General features: G+C 41.7%; 2 protein-coding genes across 32 annotated transcripts in view; one reads left to right on the top strand and one right to left on the bottom strand.

Annotated features, from left to right (window-relative positions):
- DLGAP1 (DLG associated protein 1) overlaps positions 1-22,657 on the top strand; it is an 860,924-nt gene that overhangs the window by 773,529 nt on the left and 64,738 nt on the right. The gene's annotated exons all lie outside the window — the stretch shown is intronic.
- Positions 1,345-22,102, bottom strand: LOC141573164 (uncharacterized). Of its 8 annotated transcripts, XM_074340281.1 has the most exons (6): positions 21,228-22,102; positions 20,984-21,151; positions 11,205-11,418; positions 7,164-7,192; positions 3,113-3,191; positions 1,345-1,493 (listed from the first exon to the last, which is right to left on the bottom strand). In XM_074340281.1, exons 1-5 carry the CDS (start codon positions 21,370-21,372, stop codon positions 3,124-3,126), a joined length of 624 nt encoding a protein of 207 aa, XP_074196382.1. In that variant the 5' UTR covers positions 21,373-22,102; the 3' UTR covers positions 1,345-1,493; positions 3,113-3,123. The 8 variants fall into 8 exon arrangements, 4 of the variants coding, with proteins under 4 accessions (XP_074196382.1, XP_074196381.1, XP_074196383.1 ...); XM_074340280.1 differs by lacking the exon at positions 3,113-3,191 and having other exon boundaries at positions 11,205-11,382; XR_012498791.1 differs by lacking the exons at positions 1,345-1,493; positions 3,113-3,191 and adding an exon at positions 14,759-15,233 and having other exon boundaries at positions 6,133-7,192; positions 11,205-11,382; positions 20,984-21,147.

Genomic DNA, 22,657 nt, shown 5'->3' with positions numbered 1-22,657 from the left:
CCACCACACTACCCTCCTTTTTAGTATACCTGTGTTTCTGGATAGGGCTAAAAGCGGCTTTATTTCAGTTTGTGATAAACTGTCTAAGGGAGATGGCACACAACAAAATCTCCAGGTTTACATATGGTACCAAATGCTTTCAGGCACAATCTTACACGATTGGATGAGGGAGTGGCTGGTGAGTTTTGGTGGATAATTATATTGACTAGAGCACAAATAAGTGAACATACTCCAGAATGTGTATTTATGGTGAGTGGCACTGGTCTATGTCATCCTATTAAAGAAAGAGGTGTTATTGGAGACAGCTAGCTCCCTGAGGACACTGAACAGAAAGAAGCAGCACTGTGCCGTGGAGGTGAGGTTTTGAGGTTCACCTCTGTACTTACTGGCTTGCCTTGGGCAAATCATTTCCTCTGTGTTTGGCATCCTCATCCTGCAATGGGGTAATCAGGTGATTTAGGAACTTCATAGGCCTCACGCCCAGCTTCCTGTAGAAAATCCACTCTACATCATTTCAGACATATTACAGTGATCCACATCCCCATTAACTGAATTTGTTTTCTGTAAACATTTGAAAGGATTTTTATCTTTTGGTCAACAATTAAAGTTACATATGTAAAACTCATTTCGTTTATGATTAGCTATGATTCCTTGGTAATTGTACTTGTTTAAGAATTTCTCATAAAATGAAAAACAAAATCTAATCCACAAAGTATTTTCAAATGTAATGGAATTCTGCTAACAATAAATTTAATAATTATGAGGCTAACATGTTAGTTTATAACAGCATCTTACTAAATTTTTATTAGTTTTGATTTTTTGCGGGTTTTTTAATTCGTGGTTTAGTGACAGTAACTTTTTTCAAGAATCAAATATCTTACATACTTCTGAGTCTCATAAGCCAAGACCTGGCACCTGCAGTACATAGGACACAATCAATAATACCTATTCTATGCCCTTATGGGATCGCAGTGGGGTTAAGTATGGAATTGCTGTGTGGTAAGGGGAAGGAAGACCATGTTCTTCCTTCCAAGCAGGCAGTGGAAATCACTGCCATGTACCCTGCAGAGGTGGAGGGAGAGGCTCTGTGAGGCAGGCACTGGGCAGATTCAAGGGTTCATCACTTTGGTTCTTCCCTTTTGCATACTGAGTATGAGATGGCTGGACTTTGCTTCTATGAGCATCTGAGGAAAACCATTGTTTTGTCGTTTAAGACAGGGAGGAGGCGCATTTAGTGAAAGCTGCCTGGGTCTTTGTGGTCTATTTCTTGGAGTTTAGATTATTTTGCTCCTGAGGTATTGCCTAGTCTGCTTGGGTTGCTATAACAAAATACCACAGACTGGGTGGCTTAAACAACAGACATTTATTTGCTCACAATTCTGGAGGCTGAGAAGTCCAAGACCATGTCAGCAGGTTAGATGTCTGGTGAGAGCATTTGTCTTTGTCTTGGGTTGCAGATGGCTGCCTTCTCTCTCTGTCCTCACATAGCCTTTCTACATAGAGAGAGACAGAGACAGAGAGAATATATGAGAGAGAGAGAGAGAGAGAGAGAGAGAGAGAGAGAGAGAGAGAGACAGAGACAGACAGAGACAGAGACAGAGACAGAGACAGAGACAGACACACTGGTGTCTCTTCTTATAAGAGCACTGATCCCGTCATGGGAACCCCATCCTGATGACCTCATCTAATCCTAATCACCTCCCAAAGGCCCCATCGCCAAACACCACCACATCAGCAGGTGGGCTTTGTAGGAGTTAAAAAAAAAAGAAAAAGAAAAAGAAAAAAGCACTTTTCCTCCCACCTTCTAAATTCTTCTAGCTGGGCTAATAATCAAATTAACAGAGACAGGTTAACGGGAGAATATGAAAGTTTTAATACATGTGCATGAAAATCCCAAAGACAGTGAAGCAACATTGGGTATATAAGACATTTTTGGACAAAGGAGAAAGGGGGGGAAGAGGTATTAGATTTTAAAAGTAAGAATGGGCAATTTACAGGTATTGAGGAAGAGCAGAACACATATGGCAGGAAAATTCTTGCCTGGCAACTCAGAAACAATGGGACACCGGGTATCCAGCGAACAGGCGCCTGCCTGAAATCCTCTTATTTACCAGACTTAATTCAAATTAGGCTAAAGCAGCATTCTAAGATTTCCTTCCTGAAGCTGGTTTCTCTGTCTGAATCTCTTGGGCAAGAAAGGGGGGAGGGTCAAAGGGTCTTGTTTCTTAATAAACAGTTTAAAATCAACATCCCAAACAGGAGCTTCAGGGTCGGAAAATTTTGGTTCCCTTCAGCTTCAACATATGGATTTTGTGGGGACACAAACATTCAGTTCATAGCAGGTTCCCTTGGGTACATATGGCCTAAATCAGATGTAATATGACCAATCCCTCCTGTTAAACAGAATAAATTTAAGGAACACGGGGTTTTCTTCATCTGTTAGTTTTCCCTGTTCTTGTAAAGAGTCTTTATCATGACCTTCGGGGACATCTTGAATCTTAAAAAAATTAAACTGTTTCTGTGGAGGAAAAAAAAAATAGGTTCTCCCTTCTAAGAAAGATAAACCTTAAAGTTTGTGGGATTCAATGGTACGTGAGCATGCCACAAAGTGGCATACAGCTGAAAGAAAATGACATGGCAGGAAAGAGTCAGCAGCCCTACCAAGCTGTTTCCTTTGAAATTCCAGAGGCTCGCCCAGCCCTTCTGGTTTCCTGGAATGCTTTCACTCAGTCGTCATGTGGTAGCTGAGGAAAAACCCTGCACCATCCATGGGTGAACTGGAATAATACCTCATCTGCTGTCAGGGGCCAAGTGATGAACACAGCGCCCTGCACATGCTCGGTGGCACAGCCAAGGACAGAGTAGCCAGTTCCGTGCAGGTTCACTCAGCAACGGGGTGTTTCAGACCCATTCTCCCAAAGGGACAGTTCACACCCAGGTCACCAGCCCACACTGTCTCACAGAGGCTGACATGACCGGGTTGCACAGACTAAGATCAGTTAGGCTCATTTTCTGTGTCACGAGAAAGGTAGAGCACAGGTGACTGGGGGAAAGTCTGTTTTTCCCTAAGCACTGGCATTTTATTAATCTCATCTCAAATGCGGTCACTCACCCAGAAAGGTCCTAAATGTGCCTTACTTCCGCTTCTGAAGCAACGGGATGTGGCGGCAGCTGTCTGGGTGACATGGAGGCTGAGGGAGGAGGAGGGAGGAAAAATACCAGATCTGACCAGACAGGTCAGAGGAATGCAGTCAGTGAGGGGGAAATGGGAACATCCACATCCTGGGGCTGGAGATCCAGGCTGCTGCAAAAAGTTCCACCAGCTAGGAAGTGATGACAAATGCCTTTATTTTATAGGGGACTTTCCCTTTTCACAGAGCCGTGAAGAACCTCAAGGAGAGATGTTATTAGCAGAACTTAAGATGGACTGAATCCCGAACATAGGTGTACTTGTGAATTGAACCGCTTATATATGTGAAGCCTGGAAACAGGAGTAGATGAATCTTAGGGCTGGTATAAATAATAGCTGTTGATTACAACTAGTAATGTTAACTACAATTAATAACAATAACACTAAGCATTTACTTTGTTCTCAGTCCTGTTCTAGGACTTCTACATAGATTACTTCACTTAACCTCTCAACAACTCTATCACAGAAGTACTTTTAGCATGCCTGCTTTGCAGAAAGGGCACTGAGACTCAGATTGATTACACACACAAGATCACCCAACAAATAGGAGGCAGATCCGGGACTGAATTCAAAACCAGGACACTGCTGGTTGGGAGATCACCTTTGAAAACCACTATTTTAAGGGATAAAAGAAGCTTTAGCTTTGTTATTTCTGGGCATTTATCACTGGTTATTTAAATGTGATAGGAGCTGTTCTGTAGGACTTTCATTTTTACTACCTGTATTGGTTTCCTAGTGCTGCTGTAACAAATTACCACAAATTTAGTGGCTTAAAACAATAGCAATCTCCTTACAGTTTTGGAGGTCAGAAGTCTACAAAGGGTGGGCAGAGCTGCACTCTGTCATGGAAGATCCAGGGAAGATTCCATTTCCATGCCTTTCCAGCTTCTAGAGACTGCCTGTGTTCCTTAACTTGCGGTGCCTTCCTCCATCTTCAAAACCAGCAGCAGTATAGTACTTTTAGACCTCTCTGTCACTTCTGCTTCTACCATCACATCTTCTCTGACTCTGACCCTCCTGCCTCCCTCGTGTAAGGACCCTTATGGTTACATTGGAGCCACCTAGATAATCTAGGATAATCTTTTCATTTGAAGATCCTTAATCACACAGCAAAGTCCCCTCTGCCACATAAAGTGACATACTCTCAGATTTCAAAGATTTGAAATTTAGGGGCCATTGTTCTTTCTACCAGCCCACCCATCCTACCACCTGCTTAAACAGCAGGTATCCCTCCTATCCCATAGCACCCTTTCCACAAAAGAAAAACCAAAACTGTTATCAGGATTTGCATGTCATCCCTTCTTCTGACTTACCTGGTAATGAAGCAGTCTTGCAGAAGCAGTGGGTGGGAAAAGCCCGAGAGTGGAAGAGGAGAGGGAGAAAGAAGGCCTGTAGTGCCCAGAAGAGGGAAGGAATTAAGTGCTCAAGATGAGCCTCTGAGACCATGCCCCAAACACCTACTAAGTCTTCCCACACTTGCTAGACTTTCTAGAATCTAGAGGCACAGTCCCTCCCCTTCTGAGCCAGGAGACTTCAGAGACCCCACTGGGCTTGCTGACAGTGAGAGCTCACCCCAGGCTCTGCCAGCAGCACCATGTTCTGAACCTGCCAGCAGGCTGCTTGTGAAAGATGCAGAAAGAGGAGCTGTATTAAAAGGCCGTCTTGCCTTTTGAGTTTCTTTCTGATCATTACCTTCAGAACTTTTTTGGGCTGACACCTCAAGGCTGTGAATTTTCTGTTGGTGACTGTTTTAGTTTGCTATGGCTGCCAAAACAAAAAGTACCATAGACTAGATGGCTTAAATAACAGAAACTTATTTTCTCACAGTTGTGGAGTCTGGAAGTCCAACGTCAAGGTGTGGGCAGGCTGTTTCTTCTGAGGCCTCTATTCTTGGCTTGCAGATGGCCGTCTTCTCCTGTGTCCTCACATTGTCCTTCTTTTTTGAGCACATGCCTTTGGTGTCTCTCTCTCTTCTTAAAAGGACTCAATCATATTGGATTCGGGCTTACTGATCTCATTTTAACTTAATAATCTCTTTAAAGACCCTATCTCCAAATACACTTATTCTGAGGTACTGAGTTAAGACTTCAACATATAAATTTTGAGGGCACACAATTTAGCCCATAACAGTGGGTTAGGACCCTAGGAGATTCAAAAAGATCACTTCCATTTGGTGTAACAGGTAGGCTAGGCAATTAGGATGAGTGTGGAGAGAGGAATTGAGTGTGGGGAGAGGAATCCAAGCCGTTGACCTTAAAAGTGTGTACCTCAGCTCAGAACTGCCTTTTGGTCTTAGGTTAGGGATGGGGGCAGAGAAGGTCGAAGAGGTCTCCAAAGACTTGGTCTTAGTTTGTGTAAGCAAGTAGCAGAATTTAAGCCAATATCCTGCAGGTTTTTTGCTTGATGCATAATTCACAGCTAGTCACAGAAATTCCATCAAGTCAGTACATACCCTGGACACAGAGGAACTAAAGAAGCAGACAGTGAGTGTTTGTGTTTGATGCTCTCTGAAAGGGCTGTGTGAGAGAAAATGATTTCATTCTCAAGGCATGGCCCTGAGAGGGAAATCAAACAGTCCACAAGTTGAAACAAACCAAACAGCCTTATCTTATTCTTGATTCATGGGTTCCTCTTTCTTCAAAGCCCTTCAGAGGCAGGACACTGTGAATTGTCATTGTTAGCGTAAGTGCTGCTGCAAGGTCCTTCCTGGGACATGTTGCATCTGTGACTTATGGGACCTGGGATCTCTGGCATTTTTCCTTGACAACCTTTGCTACTCACTCGTCAGACTAACCAACCAACATAGGCTTTGAATATATAAATATGCCCATACTCTCATTCTAAGTGAAATAAGCCAGTCACAAAAAAGACAAATACAGTATTATTCCACTTATACAAGGGACGTAGAGTAGTCAAATTCATAGAGACAGAAAGCAGAACAGTGGAGGGGAGAATGAAGAGATTTTGTTTAATGGGTAGAGTTTCAGTTTTGCAAGATGAAAAGAATTCCGGAGACTGGTTGCACAACAATGTGAACTGTAAATTTAAAAATGGTTAACATGATAAATTTATATTATGTATAGTTTAGCACAATTTTTAAAAAAAGTCTGCTGGAAGCAATCATATAATTGAACGAACATCTGGTTGAGGTCAGGCAGACATAGGTTTGAATCCTGTATCTGCCACTCACTAGTTTTAGGACAATGTTCTATATATGTCTGTAACAAACCACCCCCAAATTTAGTGCCTTAAAACAAAAACAATCATCTTATTATTCCTCAGCTTCTATGGGGCAGGAGTTTGGGAGGAGCTTCAGCTGGGTCTTACTGGCTCAAGGTCTCTCTAGAGCTTGAAGTCAGGCAAAGAGCTAGAACAACTGGGGGTTGGCTGAGCATCTCCCCCTTTTAGAGCCTCAAGACTTCTCTGTGTGGTCTTTCCACATGGCTAACGTGGGCTTCCTCACAGCATGGTAGTCTAAGGACAATTGGACTGCTTTTGTGATGGCTCAGGGCTCCAAGTAGGCAGCTGTCCCAGGGAGTCAGGTGGAAATTGCATCACCTTTTCTGATCTAACCTCGGAGGTCATGCAGTGTCACTTCATTCACAATCTCTTGGTCACAAGCAAATCACACACCTCCCAAGGTTCAAGGAGGGAGAAATTAGACTCTACATTTTGACGGGAAATGGTTAATTTCTAGAGCAGGGTTGGCAAACTATACCCTCACATGAAATGTGGCTCACCTCTCCAAGACAGCCGTGCTCAATTCCTTTACATATTTGTCTCTGTCTTTGCCACAATGGCAGAACTGAGTGGTTGGGAGAGAGATGACATGACCCACAAAGCCTAAAATATTTTACTGGATGGCTCTTTATAGAAAAGCTTGCTGACTCCTGTTCTAGAAGAACGTGTTGGATAGAAGATATTGTTGCAGACATGTTTGGAAAATACCGTCAGCCACAGGCAGGTTACCAACCTCTCTGAATTTGACCTCCAGCTCCAAATCTGTAAAATGAAAAGAATATCATACGTAAAAAATACTTAGCACAATTTCATGCCTGTAACATGGTAAAGTATAAAATTCCATTCTTCCCTTTCCACTTCATTACGATTTGAGAGTCGTGGAAAGGTGTTTGCTGCCACTATAGACCTACTAGCGGTGTTGGAAATTCCCAAGTTTAGACACCTCTTAGAATTAAGGCAGACTTTACAGAGACTCCCTTTTAAAATTCACATTGATTACTCTGGAGGAAAGAAATGTTTACAAGAATTCTTTTTAAAAATTCAATCCCACTCTTCACCCCCCAATGCATTCCTTTATCAGACTAGCTAGATATTTTACCTCTCAAAGAGCAAGTACCTAAGGGAATGAAAGAGATCTGGAAAATTTGGAATTGAGTGAGTGGGGAAGAACAGGGTGGCAGCAGATCTCCGATTGCTGATGGAGAGACTCAAGAAATTTTATCTACTTCACAACTGTGCTCATGGCTGCCTCTGCCTCAAACAAAGCAATGAAAAATGTTTTCTTGGCCTCTCCTTACACTTTGCCTCCCTTTCCTATTGCCCAGACTTGCTATCTCTACTCCAACTTCCTCCCACTTGCCAAGATGCCCCTGGAATTTTTTTCTCTCCTCATCTGGAATTTCCAGGGCCAGTCCTCCAGCACATCCAAGAGATTATCTGCCCATGACCTGGCTTTCCTCCCTGCTCTGTTCAAAAAGGGGCATAATGGAACTTATTTATTAAGCACCTCTAAACTCTTTCTCTTTAGAAGAAAGCTTCTGTTCAAGAAAATAGAGACCTTCCAATCCCAACTTTTCTACCCATTTCCTCAAAACACACCAAAATTATCAACTCCATTTATATGTCATTTAAAGAATTATTTTCTGTCCACTCTCCAAGTTATGTTTTGACTCCAATCACTTCTACAATCTACTTAGCTTCCCCTAAACTATGTTGGGAGAATTGTTCCCTTTTAACGCAGCTATTTGTCAGTTATTTTTATATCAAATACTGTGAGTGTCTTGGGGGTGATTAGAAGGGGGAGCATACAATCTGATGATTAGAGACCATTCCCTTTAGCCCTATTAATTTTTAGAGCATTTCCCCCTCCTATTTAGCCTAAATTTGCTCTTATGCAAATTGTAATATATTTTATAGTATCCCCAATGCCCCAACTCGGTATCAGCCAAAGGCCAATTCAATTTATGCGGCTCCAGAAGGAATTGTGGTTTAGAAAAATTAGTTAGCTGACTCCCGAAAATGTAACCACTATTACCATTACTGCTGCTGCTCCTGCTATGACATCTGCATAGCACTTTTCACTTTACAAGGGTTTTACTTTACAAGGGGCTTTCACACATACCGTTCACTGTAACAACCATCTTCTAGTTACTGTCCCAATCTACAGATTGTTATAAAATGAAACGGAATAGTCAAGTGCATTGCTGAAAGGTCCTAAATTTACTAATTTATAGACCTCCAATTCCAAGGACTTTTCACTCATCCAGGCATATCGTTCATGAATTACACTGGGCCCTTTCAAGCCACATTGTTTCCTTTATTCCTTTCTCCAAAATGCCAATCCTTTTTTCTGCGAAAGGTTTAGTTTTATATCCAATACCACTTAAAAAATAAAGTGTTACCCACATTTCACTTAAGCTCTATCTTGTTTATGTTAATGATAGAAAAATGGACTGAATGACAGACTTTGAGATATTCTTAGTGGAAAAGCTTTGGCTATTTTGCTTATTTTTATCTCAGGTAAACATTTGGGGAATAACTAAAAATAAAAATGTGTCTGAGATGGTCAATGTTTCAGAAGGACTTTTATGATTGAAGGTATAAATTTAAAGATCATATGAAATCAGAATTTTGAATGTGTCTGTAACAGGAACACTGCTACTGAACCAACTGAACAACAGTTTTAGCGTGAGATTGTTTGTCTCACACTGACACCTATCTGGCTAGATAATTGAGACATCTGATTGCCATGGAGATGGGCTGGTATAATCTGACCACCTTTGTATAGAACCTAGCTTCAGAGTTTTGAAGGCCTTTCGCACAGGACCACAGGTACACCTGGCTTAGTAGCTGCTAAGACAAAACAAAAGGATTTGCCTTATGGAATTGTTGATATCATTATTGTTGTTACTGTAGGTATACTATTTATTGAGTACTTACTATGTGTCAGGTAATATGCTGAGCATTTCTAATATGTTACTTCATTTCAACCTCCCAACAACCTTATAACCCTCATTTTACATAGCAGAAAAACTGATGTTTTAAAAGAAAGCGAACTTCCATAGGTAATACACTTTTAAAGCAAGGTCTACCTCCAAAACTTACAGTCTGAAACATCACACAGTATTGCTTCTCAGGCATGGAAAGCAAAGCATGTTTGTTTGATAGATTTCTAGCAATTTAAATGGATAACTTTAGGACTGGTATCTTACCTTATTACTATAGTAAACAGCAAATCTAGATGACAGTCCTTAGGCAGAGTTTAGAGAGTGTCTACAACTTTAAATTCTCAAGTACTTGAACTTAATCAGAGTGAGCAGGTCCCACTCATATCCTTCCCTCCAACCCTCTCTAGCTGGAATTCATTACTGTTGACCATGAAGGCAAAGGGAAGCATACAAGTACTTGCAAGTGTTTTCCTTTTTGTTTTGTTTTGTCTTTTCTGAACTGAAGGGTGATATAGAGAGTATGAAAAAAGTTTTAAACCACTGATAGGGATCCATCCTGCAAGACATCATAAATTTGTGGCAATTTTTGCCTTTTCCAATGTTGGAGATAGCAGAGGATGGAGCCACTCACGCTGTGTGATTTAAGCGGCGGGGGTGGGGTAGGGGGGGTGGGGGGGTTGTGCAGGCCATCTGGGGACAGCAGCAGTTGGAAGCCTTGGAGGGCTGGGATGGGGTACAACAGCACAAAACTGGTAAGGACTCGGCTGAAGAGTGGAATGGGCAAGCCCCAACTCCCCACCCTTTGGAAGTGCTTTTAGCTTATAAAAGATGCAACACCTTCATAGTCCATTTTATTTCCTCTGTGTGCCTCCTCCTATCAGTAAGTGGCTAGAAGGCTGGAGTGAGAGAGTGTAGGACTGCTCGACACTGAGTGGTCAAGGAAGGCCTCTCTAAAGGATATGAGTTGAGATCAGAGTGACAAGACGAAGTATTAGTATTAAACACTAGCAAGAGGCATCTCAAAATGTAACATTGATGCAGGGCTCTTCCCGCTGTAGAAACCCAATCATCTGAAAAGTAGAGAATTTCCAACCTCAGGTAAAATCCCCTCAGGGAGTTTTCAAGATTTTTTTTGTAATATTTGAATTTTATTTTATTAAATAACGCAGGAAGGGTAGGAAAAAGCCTACTTTTTGTGTGTCAGACATAAGTGCCACACTGTGTCACCTTATACTATACAACTTCTTCATTTCTCTCATGACACTGTGAGAGCAATGATGCTGTTATCAATAGATGAGGAAATGGGTCGGGGTGGGGGGGGGGTAAAAGAGTTGAATTATCTTCTGAGGTCACATAGCCTGTAATTGGCAGGTTAGGATTTGTGCCCATTCTGACTGACTTCAAGAGGTTTCCTTTACCAGTCACCACGTTACCACTGAAGGAAGCTGGGGCAACAAGGCTGAGAATCTTTTTGAAATAGAGAAAATTTGGTCTGGTGATATCTTGCCTAATAGAATTTGCCATATAAAATCATTTAATTCAACAAGTACACAGAGTAGTGAACAAAGATCTACCTGATCACTAATTTTCCTGTTTTCATCCAAGAGCACTAGAATAGGACCAGAACAAGCAAAGTGTGATGCATCCTGCAATAAAGATATGTAGGAAGTGCTAATGGAAGTCAAATGAAGTGAATCCTGATGAATGAATAATTTCCCAAGCAGGAAAGGAATCTTAGGATATATCAAGTCATTGTGCAAGTGCCAAGCCAAACAAATAAATAAGCAAATAAACAAAATTTTAAAAATAAAATCAAAGTGACTTACCTGGTAAAGGAATTTATTTTCTCAAATAAGAGCAAGTCTAGAAGGAGGGCAGCCAATGAATGTATGAAACGCAGCTTCTTGCCATCTCTCCACCTGTCATCCTCAGTGTGGGTTTGTCTTCTCAGGCAGATGCTCCTTATGGTCCCCAGATGGCAGCCACAGTTCAGGGTACCTGTGGCTGATGACAGTGTCCAGAGGAAGAAAAGAGATGTCCCTGACTTGGGTCACTTTAAATAGGCAGGAAAACGTTCCCAGAAGCATTCCCCCCAGATTTCCCTCCTCATCTTTTGTCCTATATATAGACCAATGAAGATTCAACCTCCAGACCTAGGGAGGGGCTCACCTCCCCCAAAAGTTGAGACTGCATGGAAAAGCTGACAGCACTGGGGTCTTGTTGGCAAGGAGGATGGTTATGAGACAGCAAAGAACAATGTGTGCCACAGGCACAAAGCCATGTAAAAGATGGCATTCTGGAAATGATAAGTTTTTAGGTGTGAAAACATCAAAGGAGGCAAATAAAATACGCTGCAACCACATGGTAAAGGAGTTATACGCCAGGGTCTGGCTGTGCTTTTGGAGTCAGTGTTCCTTAAGCTTTTACAGACAGTGAAATAGCAAACAATGTTAAGAATTTTTCATCACTCCTTTCTAAAACGTGGCAATCATATGAAATTTTCTTCAAAAACAAATGGTTAAAAAAATAAAAAACACAACATATATGGTAAAAATAAAATAATTTAGTCAGGTATCAAAGCAGTAAAGATATACTAGAGTATCTAATTTTTATTCTAACATTTGTACTTTCTTTTTTATGATCACAGTATTAATGCATGTTCATTTTCTTAAATTGGAAAACTCACAGAAGCCCAAAGAATAAAATAAATATCACCCACAAGCCCGTCTCTGGGTCCTCATGTGCATAGTACTTTCATACCATGTGCATAGTACTTTCATACAGAGTTACAGTAGTAAGTGACTTTCTTTTTTCTTTGTAAGAATGTACTTTGAAGTCAATTTCTTCTTACCGTAACTTTTTTGTCAAACAAAGGTGAACTACTGCTGGTTGGTTTAGAGGGGGGAAAAGCAACAAATAAAGCAAATGCACACATTGGCTTAAGTTATAGAGTACAACATATCACATTAGGAAAAATACCATGTTTCCCCGAAAATAAGACCTAGCTGGACAATCAGCTCGAATGCGTCTTTTGGAGCAAAAATTAATATAAGACCCGGTCTTATTTTACTATTTATTTATTTAATATAGCTGATTGTCCGGCTAGGTCTTATTTTCGGGGAAACAGGGTAAAAGTAATATCACTGTTGTTTTTGGATTTTTTTCTCCCCAAAGGAGTAGTTCTGTTGACTTTCTACTTTATAGGGCAGGTTATCTAAACCCAAACTCTGTAACGTAAGTAAATAAGGAAAGCAGGCAAAAGCAGGAACTTCTTCAGAAGGTTCTGGCAGGGGAAAGATGAGGGAGGAGTTAAAAGAACTGACTGAGACCAATGCTCTTCCTGGTGAGCTACAGCTTTGGTCTTGAAAGTGGTTACAGATCAGGGCACCAGGGCATCAGCACTAAGAAAGGCATTCGGACGCTTGTTGGCATTTTCAGGAAAGTTGTATCTGTCCATTGTGCCTTCCCACTATGAGGGGTCAGGATGTGCAAAATTCTTTAATGTTTCACTTCCAATTTAAAAAAGGAATTCTGTACATATCTCCAGGTAATAGCAAACAACGGCAACACTGTTTTAAAAAATGTTAGGACATGCCTAGGCATGAATCCATTATGGATGTTGGCCTTGGGATGTTTTTTTTCAAGTCCCATTTTCTTTAATTTTATGATTATCTTTCCCACAAACTTAGTGGCACTATCAGGTCCCAGGTAAAGTTTTGTTTTTTGTTTGCCACTTGCTGTTAAAAATCTATAGAAAGGCTAACAATATCCTGCCACTAAAAAGCTGTTTGACCTTGAGAAAATCACTTAGCCTTTCTGGTCCTTAAAAGGAGAAAGTTCAAGCCTGACATAGAGTGGCAGACAGGAAGAAAGTTTAGAGATCACAGAGTTCTGCCCCTTCTTTTGCAGGTGAAGGATCTGAGATTCAGAGAGGGTGAGTGACCAGCCAGAAGTCCAACAGCTTTCTCCAAATCTCATTCTGATATTTAAGAATTTGAAAATTAGTTAGGCTGTATTTGAAAAAGCAAATGAACAGAAAATACTGAAGTATAATAAAAGAATGAAAATGTAAGCTCTGAGAAATAGAGTTGAAATACTTTATAATGATTCAAATTTATGTGTAGGAAGGATATGTGAATTGTGTGAAATGCGAAACATTCAATGCAGAGTATTTACCCAACAAATATTTACTGAATGCTCACTTGGAGCTTAAGGTCTAGTAGGAAATTGAGAAGATAATTATAATGTAATAAGTGATCTGTCAAAACATGCAGTATTCTAATGAGAACTAGGAGAAGTATTTAGACGGACATTCCAGAAGTCTTCCTGGAAGAGGTGACACCTAAGCTGACACCTGAAGGAGAAAGAAAAGGAAAGAATTTCCTACAGAGGGAATTCTTTTTGCAAAGGCCAGGGAACTTGATGGCTTTGACAACTACAAGAAAAAGTGGTCAGGAGGATGAAGAGTTCTGAGATATGAAAAGTGAGCAGAAAAGTTATTTGGAATCGGGAAAGCCCTAGATTCAAGACTTTACCCTGAAGATAGACCTGTCAGCTGGAGGTGACAGGGTCTCTTCAGTATCTTCAATTTTCCTCTAAGTGTGTACAATAAATGAGCAGGGACGAGGCAGACCCAGGGAGACCAATTAGAAAAGCATTTCTCAAAATATTTTGACAAAATACATTTTACCTGTTGCCCAGAATATACACACATCTGAATACACAGACACAAACTGAAACAAGTTTCATGAAACAACGTTTCCTTTGTTTGATGTACTCTAACATTTTCTAATCTATTTCTTTTTTTTTTTTTAATGGTGAAACAGCATAACTTACCCCAACTGATTTCATGACCCATTAAGTCACAACTTGCAGTTGGAGAAACCTGGAGTTAGGAAGCTGCTGTGATGCTGAGAGAATAGGATCCAGGGAATGAGAGAGGTGGATAGAAGGAGGTGGGATGATTCCAGAGGAATTTAAGAGATAGGAGAGAAGGGCCCAAAGGAATGAGAGACAGCACAAGAGTTTTGGCTTGAAGTGAGGGTAGATAAAGGGGTCACTTGCCGAGCTGGGAAACTGGAGTATCTATTCGGAGGTTAAAGATACAGAGTATTTGAGAAATACCCTTTTTTTTTGTAAACACAAATGTATCCCTTAATTTGAGCCATATCTGAAGAAAAAACATCTAAAGGCTACATTATATAACTCCAGAAAGCGTTCAAACTTAACTAAATGAGGAACCCTGCAAAATGGTGGAGATGGAAGGAGAAAATCATTAATGGAGAGGTGTCGGCTCTAGTGCAGAGCCTGAAAATTCTCCTTGGAAAGAACGACAGTCAAGCTATGAATCCCAAGGAAACAGCTCAGATCAAAGACTCACCTGGGGCTTTGCTATGGCTGTTATCAGGGCTTTTGTAAGGCTGAGAATGGGTAAGTATAGCTTTTGGCATTTCGTTTAGCGAATGTGTTGGCAGGAGTTAGCTTCTTAACACACAGGGTTGGCATCAAATTTAGAATTCCCAGTCACTAATTCAGGAACATAAAAGGCATTTCTTATGCACTTCTTACAAAAATGGAAATCCATTAACTTTATCCTTCATGCACGCCCTCTGACAGCATTGGGTCAAAGGGACTTTTTTCCCTTTCTCTTTTCATAGCTTCCACAGTCCAATCCTTCTCCTCCTAAATCTTCTTTTTTACAAAACAATAGGGAGTGATGGTAGCCTGTTGCTAGTTGAAGATTTGGAACAATAGGTGTTTCTGAGCAGGGTTTATTGAAATGGTCTTGTCTGTGTCCTGGGGCAGATTGTAAATGAGATGTCAACAGGAGCTCTTTTGTGTGGATGGCATTCAGCCTGAAAGAGAGGAATTTCCTTACTGTGCTAGTATTTAAAGTAGATTTGTTGCTGCTTTTGCTAAAACTTTTTATCCAACTGCCTGAACTAACAGCCCTGAATGAGTCACTCAGTGTGACTGTGACTTCCTTCCCTCCTTAGCAAAGCACTCACTGACTCAGTCATTTACATTTAGAAAGGAAGGTTCTTAAGCTTTCTTGGATTTTCATCAGCGTAAACCTCTTTTCTAGACCATCACGTGGAGGTGAGCTGTCAGCAATCCTGCTACCCCGGGAGAGGGCAGTCTAGCCAGGCTGTTTTTCTTACTCCCAGAAAAACTTTCGGCTGTTTTGCTGACTTTCTTTTTAAAATCCAAAGAAAGGGACAAACAATTTCCTGCTTCAAGCCATTTTCTTCTCTCCTTCCCTTCCCACCGTTTGGTAAATGACAGGCAATTTCAGTTTACTCTAATTACCATGCGCTGAGGTTGGACTAATTCCATCCTTAGAAGATAAGACAACTGTTTTATTACCTCTCAGCCAGGTGCTGGAGGGTGACAAGACTTGTCTGTATCTGGAGACCTGACAAGGTTATCAGCAGCTGCACACAGGCTGGACCTTTGAGCAGTGGCCATCAAAATGCTTCCCTACCCTGTGATCCATTTTCCCACCCTTTATTAGTAGTTATTTTTGATTCAAAGACTAATGCTGGTTTCCTCTAGTTTGTCCACATTCCTGCACCTTAGCAGTTAAGCAAACCACAATCATAATTATGAACAGTGTAAGTTGCAACCACGGCCCAATCCTATAACATAAGCATGAAATTCCAGCCTCGGCCCTAAACATACAATACACAGAATATTTTAACACTCTCTGACTTGGTAGATTTTCAGTGAGTAAAGTTGTTTTTTCAAAGAGTTGATCCTTAATAAAATCTTTCACCTGTGACAGTAGAAATCCAAAATAATGACATTGTATTGCCTTTAGTTTCTATGGTTCCTTTTGAAAAGTAGAATGTTAGCCACACCAGGAGACAATGTAGTGCTTGTTTTAGATAAGAAACATTTCTAGTGCTTGATCTGTTTATAGTTCACTAACCTCAGTTTATTCTTCAATTCAAGGTACGTTACATGGATTATTTCGGTTAACTCTTGGGTTGGTATTGGGGTATAAAAATGTGTTTTGAAAATGACTTTCAAACTGCATGTACTAGATAGTGCTTTAATGAATAAAGAGTCCCCTTGCAGATAAACTGTTAGGTGAGTGTCCTGAGCTATATCAAAATAGTGCTGCGCCCAGCCTGGAACTAGCACAGGGCCACCCTCTTGTCACTACAGATTATGGTGGCCCAAGGAAAAGAATGTTGGTTTTCTGTATTTTGCTGGGAGGTCAGACTATAGCTTGAGGGTAGAGGATGAGAATGATAGAAAGAATGAGTTCACACACACACACACACACACACGCACGCACACACACACACACACAACCACACACACACCCTTGCAAATATGACGTATTTATAAGAATGCACCATCCCATCCCATTCTGTAAATTGTACAGACACCATCCCACATTGTGGGAAGAAGCTAGTTAAAAGCCCCTACTGTACCCCTACTACCATTATAACAAAACCCAAAAATGAATGTTTCTGAGTACAGTGTGTGAAACACACACAGTGATAAACCAATGAACACCCAGAACTCCAACGTGGCTAAGGAAAGAGAGGCTATGTCAGAAGGATTACCAGATCTGATCTTGGATTCTTTTCCTTAAAGATATGGACACTTGCCCACCCACAACGCCAAGTCCACCACTACCCGGCCACCCTCCAGGTGGACTTGGGTTGGGACAGAGCTCTATCCAGGGCCTGCATCACCTCCAGGAGAGAGTGCTTACTGCTCCAAGGCATCCAAAGGAGTGGGTGGACATCATTTCCTTTATCTGCAGTTCTGAAAGCCATTGCCCAAAACCTGACCTGGAACTACTTGCAGTGTGACTGTTCTACAGCTCCTTGCAGACAGACAAGTTAGAGTACGGTGTTAGGGATGCTATCCCAGACCCTCTGGGTGTGGCAGGTATATTAGCTTTCTAAAGTCCAAAAAGTTCTGAATTCCAAGCACATTTGACCAAAAGAGATTCAAGAAAGGTTTTCGGATGCAGGCATTGTTCCACAAAGGTTCAAAGGTGAATCTTAAGGACAGAAGTATAAGGCAGCTCTTTCAAAAATCAGTAAGGAGACTTAGATGGAGAGAACCCAGGTGCCAACCAGACTCAGCCCTGGAGAATTGGCAACCCCCAATTCTCCAACCTCCTTGTCACTTGGGGAATTGGGATTTGTAGGTAGTAACACTTGGCTTATTAAACTCAGTGAATGAGGATGATGGTGAGAGGTAGGTAGAGTAAATTGATATAGATTTTAGTGCTGGTCACACCTGTTTCCTAAGTTATTTTTATTTAATTATGGCAAATGACAAAAACCCAAATGTGAAGTGGATTTTAAATGCAATCTTAAAGTGGCCCTTTACATTCTGACTGTAAAGGCTGAGCCAAGGACTGGACTCATGCTTGCAGCGTGAAGCAGACAGAAGGAGCCCTGCAGGACACCTGGACAGGTTCTCCTCTGGATCTGTGTCCTCATCTGTCAGTGACACGGTTGGATAATGAGGTGTCGTTTTAAACTGCTGATTCGGTTTTTTGAGAGTTAGTAAAAGGCTGGGGGCCTTGTGGTCTTTCTGGACCGTGTGGGCTGATAGAAATAGTATTTCACAGGTTAACCGAGATAGTTTTTCCTGTTTTTACTTTGAAAAGGCAGGGTTCAGGGAGGAAAGAGGAAAGGAGTAGAGTGAATAATTAACTGCCTAACTACACAGACCAGGGCCTCCTGTGGCCTCCCACATGCCCTGCTATCCAGACCCAGGTAATTATTCCTCATCATGCTGAAACCAACAGGAAGGAATGGTGGATGCATTTTCTTTCTTCTTTACTTCCCCACACATCCTGTTTTCCCAGGTTTGGGGGTTTGAGTTTGTCTTGTGCAGAAACTTCTGCTCCAGGTCGAGCCCTCTCTCCAAGCCCTCTGTCCACAGGGCAGTGGTACTAGGTTGCTTTGATAGATCGGCCTTCTTTCCAAAGCCTGGAGACCTTGCCAATGAGCAGAGGTTACTGATAAATCCAGCCTGAAGTTTTACTCAGGACGTAACCTGACTGGGCTGTCATTAGACATGACCTACCTTAGTTTGCACACAGCTCACTCACTCTGCACAGCTATTTCACCTTCTCCAGGAAGACAAGTTGGCAATGTGTGCCCAGTACCCTGCTCTCATCTAGAACCCACCAGTTACCCATACAGCCTCGGAGTCAGGTACACATGAGTTCTATTTTGTTTACGAGACACAGTTACATGGCAGGAGAGTCCTATTTGGTTGTGTGATTCCATTCTAGATTTTCCTTTGTATTCTAGGCTACAGGTCCAATTGTGCAGGTAGTACAGTACTAATTCTCATGAAATGAGACCAAGCGGTAAAGAAAGTTCCTTGGCTCTCAGATCTTCATCTTGTGTAAGCAGACAGAGCACAGAATAATAAGAAGTCAAAGAATAATAGGGAGTGAAGGGAACTAAGGAGAAAAAAGGTAGCTGCACAGAATAAGGGCAGTTAGCATCATGGGCCCTTCACATCTGCTCAGTGCCTATGGGTTAAGTCAAGCAGAGAGAATGCAGGAAATTAGGTGGATAGCCCACAAGACCAACTGGTTTCCACTGATATTAGGTTGGACTTTCACATACTAGCTCCATGTCAAAAGTTGGCCAGCCACAATTGCACTTGGCTGGTGCCAAACAGAAGTGGGCACTGGTAACAGGAGATTACATTGCAACATCCAAGATCACTGAGAAGGGCTTTGGTGAGTATTCGTTTTACTTAAGCCCTGGTGACCTCATTTTACTGGTTATTAGTCCCTTTTTCTTTGTTCCAGGAAGTCTCTTCTCATGCCTATTCATTCCTTCATGTAACAAATATTTACCATGCACAGTACTACTATGTGCCACTCATATTCTAAGTATTGTGAATAAAACAGACAAGAATGCCTGACCCAGTGATTCTTACATCCATAATTAATTCCTTTCTCTCAATGGGGTCAGGAAAAAAAAAATTCACCTAACAGAGAATACAGGCAAGTATTGCTGAGAAGTGACATATGAGAAGAAATGAAAGCTAGCTGATGAGAAGTTAAATGAAATAATTTATTCCTTGCTCTAGCATTGTCCCTACCCCAGGTTTCCTAGGCATGCTGTCTTTCAACAAGACTCGGTCAGCCCTAACCTGAGGAGTTGGTAGAGCAGCTGCCCAAACAGGAAACCTTATATAATTCAGCAACCATGACCTTGGGCCCTGAATCTTCCCCTCCTGTAAACAGTCCATTCAACCCAGGAAGACCTGCAGACCTGGCTGGGACAAATTTTGAAAAACACGCACATGTTACAAACATTGAAAAAAAATCCCTAAGTCCTAGAGGAAGTGATGTATCTGATTCACTGGTAGAAATCACTTCTTAAAATAATGGAACAAATGGATATTTAATCCTAACAAATGAAACTGCCAGGGCAGTCACTTGTGTACATGACTCAATAGCACCTGTTGGAAAGGCTGGGAAAATGAGCCATGAAATCCTGATAGCATTCCCTACTGGAAGCCACAGCCCTGCCTTGCAAATTACTAAGCCTGATGTTTTCAACATCCTGACTTCAACATGTGTGCCTAGTTCTAAAAGGCTATGACTCACCTTAGCTACTGGTCAAGTGATTTTTCACTCAGAGCCCTGGATTTTTTTAATATTTAGTATTAAATGGTCTAGGCAAATTCTAGCCAAATGTCTGTCTACTTTCAAGATGTTCCTTTGAAATGACTGATTTCAGGCAACAACTGGTTTTACATACGGTAACCCTCAATTTCTAATACTATTTAAACTTGTTGCCAAGCTTCATTAAAAGTCCACATTAGAAGTTTTAGACCTCAGCCCTGGGCCTTCTAAAATGACTTTCTTCCAAACATCATTTAACTTCCTTTAATTTAGTTAATTAATGGAACTTTCTGAAGAGAGCAGTTCCTTTGATCCGAGTCTCTTAGTTTCCAGTTAACATTTCCAGAGAGGGAGAAAGGATGAATGCCCTCACAACTATAGTCATTCCTCCAAATCAGAGACTGAGCAGAGGAAGGGGCACCTGAGAGGAAGAAGACTGGTTAAAAATACATTTTTGTGGGTGTTTGCCCCACACAGAGATAAAAGATCTAAGTTGGAACTGCAAGGCCTGTTCTCTGGGAGGCTGGGCCTGCAGCCTGGAAATCCTAAGTAATCCTTGCAAATAGGCAAACTGGAAGCCAGCAATGTGAATTAGAAATGCTTCTGCCTGAGAGAAAGGTTTTTGCATGCAACATACAAATTCAGATAAAAATAGAAAATGCAAGTCCCACCCAGCAGGAATCCTCAGTTTCTAGGCTATTAATCCTCACTGCCATCCGCCTAACTAAATGGCTACAGCAGTTCTTGCTTTTCAACTTGCCATCTTAACAAAAAAATGTTAAACACTGGCTGCTGCTTTAAAAAAAATCTGCAACCTCAACCCAGAGATCCTACCCTGCAGCTACGGTAAAAATTTTTTGTTAAGGCGATAAATTAAAAAGCAAGATATTCTGAGTCTTGATTTCCACCCTTTATGTTTTTTTTGGAAGAGAAGTCCAGCAAAGATGTCCACCCCTTTCCACAGCGTTGACTTACCTTGGAGCTGAGCAGCGGATTTCAAGGTACATCGGTGATGTTCCAAGCTTGGCCACCAGGAGACACTCGAGAGTAGGGTTGCCAGCCCCAAAGTACTTTGTTTTCTCAGACTTTTGGTTGGGAGGGAGGGGTTTGGAGTGGGGGGTGGGGTGCGGAAGATACAGCTGGCTTAAAAAAAAAAAATCCATTTGTTCCTTTAAATTATGCCTCTTGCCATTTTATAAAGCAAAGGTTGCCACGTTACCTGTTGCCAGGTTCCTGAGAGTGCTTGGGGAAAATGTGGGCGAGAAAGGTACAGCACAAAGTCCTTCGGCTTGGTGGCTTTCAAGCTCTGTTGACCGGGCTGGTGCTGACATTTGGAGAGCAGCTGCCGTGGATCGCCTGAGCATTGTTTGATTGTAGTTCTAACAGAGGAGTGGCTGCGCCTTACATCATTTCCAGGCATGGAGTGCCTGGGGCTTTTTCTCTTTTTCTTTTTTTAATGACTAACTTTCTGATCCCTCCCTCTCTGGATTTTGGTACAGTACAGGCACTGTAAGCAACAGGCTCACCTCAGGAAGCCCAAGTTTTGTAGCAACTTGTTAAAACAACTTGAGTGCCTCTTTAAAAAAAAGTTATGACTCTGAAACAAACCTTTCCATTCTTCCTTCTGAGAACAATGTTGTGTTTGATTAGCCTGAGAGCACTGCTCCCTGAAAGGTCTGCTCTCCCCACAAGAAACGGCTGCTATCAGTTGAATAGATCTCTGAGCCAGACATGCTGAGGCTTGGGGCATTTGTCTGGCATTAGGAAGTGTCTGGAATACTAGTAACTACCAACTGGGAAGTCTTATGACTACAAGAGTTATTACACCACCCCTCCCTCTCTGTCCACATTCCCTTTCCTCCCCCTACACGCTCACACAAGCGTGCTTTTTTCTATTTCCATGGGGAAAGGTTAGCTAGTCTTTGTGGTTTCTGTGGAGGATGGATTTAGTGGAAATCATTCTCATAGCCATGTCCCTTGAGCAAAACGAACCTGGAGAGAAGGCTAAGGGGAAGCCCTGTGCCTCTCCTAGTAGAAGCCAGAGCCCCACCCCAAATGCCCTCTGCCTTCTCACCATGACGACAGCAGGCCATGGACCACAGACCACCACACTTTGGGTGGCCTGTACATGTTAAGCTGTAAATATTTTGAAACATGGGAGTGATTTTTCCATGTGTATTTTGTTTTGTGGAGTTTCTCCTTTTTTGCAGTATTTTTAATGTTGCAGCTGTGCACCCCTTGTTGACCACTCCAGATTCTTGCATTCTTGCATTCTCCAAACTGTGACAAGTTCCTGCAGGGCACAAAGGACTGTGCTAGGGGCAGTATCCTGGCAGTTTCTGATGGAAAGCATTAGGCTTAACCCGACAAGGTGTTGAAATGGAGGGAAAAGAAATGGGATTTAGAGCCTGAGTATGCTAACTTTACCACTTGGTAGCTGTATGACTTAGAGAAGTCAGTTACCTGCTCTGAGCCTCCATCTTACCATCAAGCAAATGGAATAGTGAGGTCTTCCTTTGTCATAAGACCATGTCTATTAATGTCTTAGCACAGTGTGTGTTAGAGTAAGGATTCACTCTGGTGATTAAGTTGATCTAATGGAATTTCAAGAGTGTGAACGAATTCTCCATCTCATCATCTTTGTTTTCA

Source organism: Rhinolophus sinicus, linkage group LG09, assembly GCF_036562045.2.
Source record: "Rhinolophus sinicus isolate RSC01 linkage group LG09, ASM3656204v1, whole genome shotgun sequence".
Taxonomy (NCBI): Eukaryota; Metazoa; Chordata; class Mammalia; order Chiroptera; family Rhinolophidae; genus Rhinolophus; species Rhinolophus sinicus.
This window is presented reverse-complemented; position numbering and strand designations above follow the sequence as displayed.